The 5,399-nt window shown below is 53.1% G+C and overlaps 1 protein-coding gene across 1 annotated transcript in view; it reads right to left on the bottom strand.

The window, feature by feature from the left end:
• TMEM150B (transmembrane protein 150B) overlaps window positions 1–3,287 on the bottom strand; it is a 5,689-nt gene extending 2,402 nt beyond the window's left edge. Inside the window, exons 1-5 of the mRNA XM_060000590.1 lie at window positions 3,157–3,287; window positions 2,856–2,915; window positions 2,692–2,759; window positions 2,369–2,496; window positions 409–606 (exon numbers count right to left, since the gene is read on the bottom strand). Coding sequence (XP_059856573.1) covers window positions 409–606; window positions 2,369–2,496; window positions 2,692–2,759; window positions 2,856–2,915; window positions 3,157–3,224 — 522 coding nt within the window. The 5' untranslated portion in view covers window positions 3,225–3,287. The remainder of the gene's footprint in view (window positions 1–408; window positions 607–2,368; window positions 2,497–2,691; window positions 2,760–2,855; window positions 2,916–3,156) is intronic.
• Window positions 3,288–5,399: the final 2,112 nt, after the last annotated feature.

Below are 5,399 nucleotides of genomic sequence, written 5' to 3'. Positions count from 1 at the left end.
GGAGGGAGAGGGCCACGATGCCGTGCGGGGAGGCACCAGGACCAACTCCACGGACTGTGCTTGAAAGCTGCCATACCCGGCGAATGGCTGATTGATTAGGTGCATTGGCTATTGACAGCTCCATGAGGCCAGGCATTTATTTAAACCTGCTGTTCACTGCTGGGGCCTCCATCCCTAAAGCAAGGCCTGGCACATAGTAGAGCCTGGTAAAAAAATTTTTTTTAATTATTTTATTTATCTATTTTTGGCTGCATTGGGTTTCGTTGCTGCGCACGGGCTTTCTCTAGTTGCAGTGAGCAGGGGCTACTCTTCATGTGGCACGTGGGCTTCTCATTGCGGTGGCTTCTCTTGTTGTGGAGCGCAGGCTCTAGGCGCGCGGGCTTCAGTAGTTGTGGCACGCAGGCTCAGTAGTTTTGGCTCACGGGCTCTAGAGCGCAGGCGTGGGTTGTGGCGCATGGGCTTAGTTGCTCCGCTACATGTGGGATCTTCCTGGACCAGGGCTTGAACCTGTGTCCCCTGCATTGGCAGGCAGATTCTTAACCACTGCGCCACCAGGGAAGCCCAAGCCTCATAAAATATTAGTGGAATAAATCCTTCATTCTCAACCTGGGTGGAAGAGAGCAGATTGTTGCCACCAAGGGGGTAAAAATTGGTTCTTGGAGGGTGAAAAAATATTAAATGTTACAATGGTTTCTGGCTTACAGATATAGTATGTATTATATTAAAATGTTTTCATATTAAAAACTCCATGGCGGGGGTGGGGTGGGGTGGGGGGACCTTCCCTGGTGGTGCAGTGGATAAGACTCTGCGCTCCCAATGCAAAGGGCCTGGGTTCAGTTCCTGGTCAGGGAACTAGATCCCACATGCATGCCGCCACAAAGAGTTTGCATGCCACAGCTAAGGAGCCGGCAAGCCACGACTAAGGAGGCCACAGCCCACAACTAAGGAGCCCGCGTGCTGCAACTAAGGAGTCTCCCTGCTGCAACTAAGACCCCACGCAACCAAATAAATAAATATTAGGGAAAAAATAAAATCTTCATGGAGGGAAAGGATGATTAGGAGAAAATGTCTAAAAAAGTCTTCTGGGGACTTCCCTGGCAGTCCATTGGTGAGGACTCCAGGCTTCCACCGCAGGGTGCTCGGGTTGGATCCCTGATCCGGAACTAAGATCCCACATGAGGCAGGGAGCAGCAAAAAAAAAAAAAAAAAAAAAAAAAAGCTTCTGCGGGGGGGATATAGTAATTAAAGGAAAAAATTAAAGAAAAGAGGTTAATGAACACAGGAATACATGATAAGTGAATGATTTGCTATGCAAATGTCATGGGGAATTTTTGTTAAGTTGGAGGCAGCCTCTTGTCTAAACACCCTGCGGCTTCCACGGCCTTTTGGCGGGAGAGGTTTGGAATCAGACATCATACTGAAAAACAAATAGATAAAAAATAAAATGATAAAATAAATCAATAAGATTTCTCCTATTACTAATCCATTTATTTATTCTACAAATATCTACTGAGCTTTGTGGCTAAGAATGTGAGCTTCTAGAGTCTACGAATCCGGGTTCATCTCTGACCACCAGGAACCGGCTGATAAAGAAATATCTCCGTGGGATTTGACCAAGAAGGACCTCCCTGGAGTTCTTGTGGAGATGGGTTAAAATAACCCTGCACAACGTATAAAGCTAGTGCCTTCTACAGAGAGAATACTCCATCGATATGGCAAACATTAAGAATAAGTGGGGAATTCCCCCGCGGTCCAGTAATTAGGACTCCACGCTTTCACTCCCCAGGGCCCCGGTTCGATCCCTAGTTGGGGAAATAGGATCCAGCCAAGCTGCGCGGTGCGGGGTGGGGGGCGGGAGGGGGAGTGAACTGAGAAAGTTTTTTTTTTTTTTTTTTTTGCGGTACGCGGGCCTCTCACTGTTGTGGCCTCTCCCGTTGCGGAGCACAGGCTCCCGACGCGCAGGTTCAGCTGCCATGGCTCACGGGCCCAGCCGCTCTGCGGCACGTGGGATCTTGCCGGACCGGGGCACGAACCCGTGTCCCCTGTATCGGCAGGCGGACTCTCAACCACTGCGCCACCAGGGAAGCCCATGAACTGAGAAATTTTATTATTAAATGGGGCTATGGCAGTGAATTACCCCAAACTCCTAGGGGTTAACGGAATGATTACAAAGAGCCTCCCACGAGGCCTCTATCTAGAGACCAGAACGCCCTCCCTCCACGGCCCGAGAGCCACAAGAGAAATACAAGTCCCAGGAGCCCGTGCGGGGACCAGCCCCCCAAACCAGAAGCCAGCGTCCCAGAGATGCTGGGAGTTGTAGTCCCAGACTCGGGCGGGCAAGAACCTGGGCTGGCCTGCTGCGTCTCACCTGAAAATTGCCCACTATGGAGGTGCCCAAGGTGCAGAGGAGCCCCGTCCACAGGATCAGCTGGTTAGGCCACTTTCCGACCCCCCAGTCCCGAAGCTGGTGGTAACGGAGAATGCAGGTCCAGGCGGCTGGGAGGAGAGGGAAGTGGGCGGGAGGCCCGAGTCCCAGACTCCTGGGTAGGGGGTGGGGGGTGGGGTGGAAGAGACTGTGGGTCCTGGAGTGAGTGCCCAGCTCCTGGATTTGGGGGAGGAGGAGGCTGGGTGCCGGGGCCCTCTTGGCTGGGTGGGGCTAGCACCGAACGAAGTGTGCGCGGGAGTATTTACCCAAAGCAGCTCCCAAGTTGAGCACCTGGCTGAAGATGCAGCTCTGAGGGGGGCTATTTCCACATCGACTGGGGGAGATAAAGGGTCATCCTGTAGCTCCTCAGAACCAGGACCCCCTTCTTTCCTCCCTCCAGACCCCCCCCAACCCCAAGCACCATAACTACCTGATATAGGGGAAGCCTTCAGTGAGGTTCACAGCCTTGTTGGCCACAGCAAGCGAAAAACTGAAGTCGAGGAGACATCAAAGAGAGTACAGGGAGTTCGACGAAACTTTTCTTTCTGTTACGCGCAGAAACCGGACTTCTAGCTCCCCCTCCCTCAGACCCAGGGGCCCAGGGCCCCAGCCCCTCCCCCCTCAGACCCAGGGGTCCGGGCCCCCAGCCCCTCCCCCCTCAGACCCAGGAGTCCAGGCCCCCAGCCCCTCCTCCCTCAGACCCAGGGGTCCAACCTGCCTCTAACACTCACACGGTCCAGATGCCAGCAGTAGCCCAGAATGCCAGGAAGGCAGGCAGCAGGGACAGGTATCCCCACATGCTGGGGTCTGCAGGGAGAGAGGGGCAGGGACTGAGGTCACGACTTTATCTCTGTCTCGAGACTTTATCTCTCTGTCTCTCTCGGGTGAGCAACCAGCCCTAAGGGTACAGGTGTGTCATATTGTGGCCACCGCCCCTGAGGCCTCCATTGGCTCCCAGGCATAAGTAATGGGCAAAGGTCCGCTCTAATGAGCCAGCTGTCTGCTTGGGAAACATTCCCTACCTTTTGCGTAGTCCTTTGTCCTGATCTCCTAGTTTCTCTTAGCTGTCCTGCTCCCACCCAGATTCTGAGACTCTCCCAGCCCCTCCCTGCACTTCCAGCTTCTGGACTCCCCCCGATGCTCTCCTGTCCAGGCTCCCTCTGCCTCTCTCCACCCTGGGACTGGCGCTGCGTGAGAGGTTTGGGGAACATGGCTGGGTTGTGGGGTGGGACTGTCGGCGTTCCAGCAGAGCCAAAGACACTGTCAGGCCAAGAATATGACCTCCACACTCTTCAGGACCTCAACCCCAAACTGCCACTTCCGGTCTCAGAACCAAGCAGGCAGCACCTTAGCTTCCAGGGACCCCTAGCTTCCTTCCTCCCACTTTATAGCTTCAATGTTCAAACTCCCAGCCCTTGTCCTCCTCAAGACCCAGAAATCTGAGCCTCTAGCTCTCTCCACCCTTCCTCCCTTGGGGACCCAGAAGTCCAGGCCTCCAGTCCCTTCCAGAACTCATGCAATTGTTTCTAGCCCCTGAGGTCCATCCTCCCAGCTGTTACCTCCTTGGGGACGGAGAATCCAGACCTGCAGGTGCCTGCCCTTCTGAGTGTAGTTTCTGTCCTGAGGCAGTCGGGTGTGGGACCCTGGTGACCCTTCCTCCTCCCCGCACTGGCTTTCCCCTCTCTCTTCCTCTCTATCAAGCTGGAGTTCCCCACAGGCCGGGCCTGAGTGGGAAGGGCGATCTTAGTGATGACATCTCCATCGGAGAAACCTCCCTCCCAGAAAGCGACTGCTTCCTCTACCTGGACCGTTTTCTTCTCTCTCCGGCAGAACAAGCCTCAACTTCCTGGCTTCCTCCCCTCTTGGTACTCAGGTGTTTGTGTCCTAGGCCCCCTCCTGCTGCCCCAGGACCCAGGAGTCCAGGCCCCAGCCCCTCCTCCCTCAGACCCGGAAGTTACAGCCCCTCCTCCCTCAGCTCCCCATCTCTTTTTTTTTAATAAATTTATCTATCTATCTATCTATCTATTTATTTATTTGGCTGCATTGGGTCCACGTTGCTGTGTGCGGGCTTTCTCTAGTTGCAGTGAGCAGGGGCTACCCTTCATTGCGGAGCACGGGCTCTAGGCGTGCGGGCTTCAGTAGTTGTGGCTTGCGGGCTCTAGAGCTCAGGCTCAGTAGTTGTGGTGCACGGGCTTAGTTGCTCCGCAGCATGTGGGATCTTCCCGGACCAGGGCTCGAACCCGTGTCCCCTGCATTGGCAGGCGGATTCTTAACCACTGTGCCACCAGGGAATCCCCCTCTTTTTTTGTAATTGAAGTAAAATTCACATAACATAAGATTAACCATTTAATTTTATTATTTTATTTTATTTTATTTATTTTTTGCTGTGCCACGTGGCTTGTGGGATCCTAGTTCCCCAACCAGGGGAGTGAACCCCAGGCCCCTGCAGTGAGAGCGCGAGTCCTAACCACTGGACCACCAGGGAAGTCCCTAACCATTTAAAATTATACAATTCAGGGGCATTTAACATATTCACAGTGTTGTGCAACCACCACCTCTATCTAAGTTCCAGAGCTTTTTCATCACCCCAGAAGGAAACCTCGTACCTATTAAGCAGGCACTCCCAATTCCCTCCTCCCCCAGCCCCTGGCCACAACCAAACTGCTTTCTCCATATATAGATTTTCGTATTCTGGACATTTCATATCAATGGAATCATACAATATGTGCCTTTTCATGTCTGGCTTCTCTCACTGAGCATGATGTTTTTGAGGTTCATCCGTGTTGTAGTAGGCAGTGCTTCCTGCCTTTTCATGACTAAATAATATTCCATCAATGCCAGCTATCTGGGGGCTCAAGGGTCTGAGACCCACTTTTCTCCTCCTCTGTGCTGCAGGATTTCCAGTGCCCCAGCAACTAGGACCTTCAGCTCTCAGGTTCCTTGTGAGTTAAAAAAAAAAAAGCAGAGAAACAGA

The sequence above is a fragment of the Delphinus delphis genome, chromosome 20, assembly GCF_949987515.2.
Source record: "Delphinus delphis chromosome 20, mDelDel1.2, whole genome shotgun sequence".
Lineage (NCBI taxonomy): Eukaryota > Metazoa > Chordata > Mammalia > Artiodactyla > Delphinidae > Delphinus > Delphinus delphis.
This window is presented reverse-complemented; position numbering and strand designations above follow the sequence as displayed.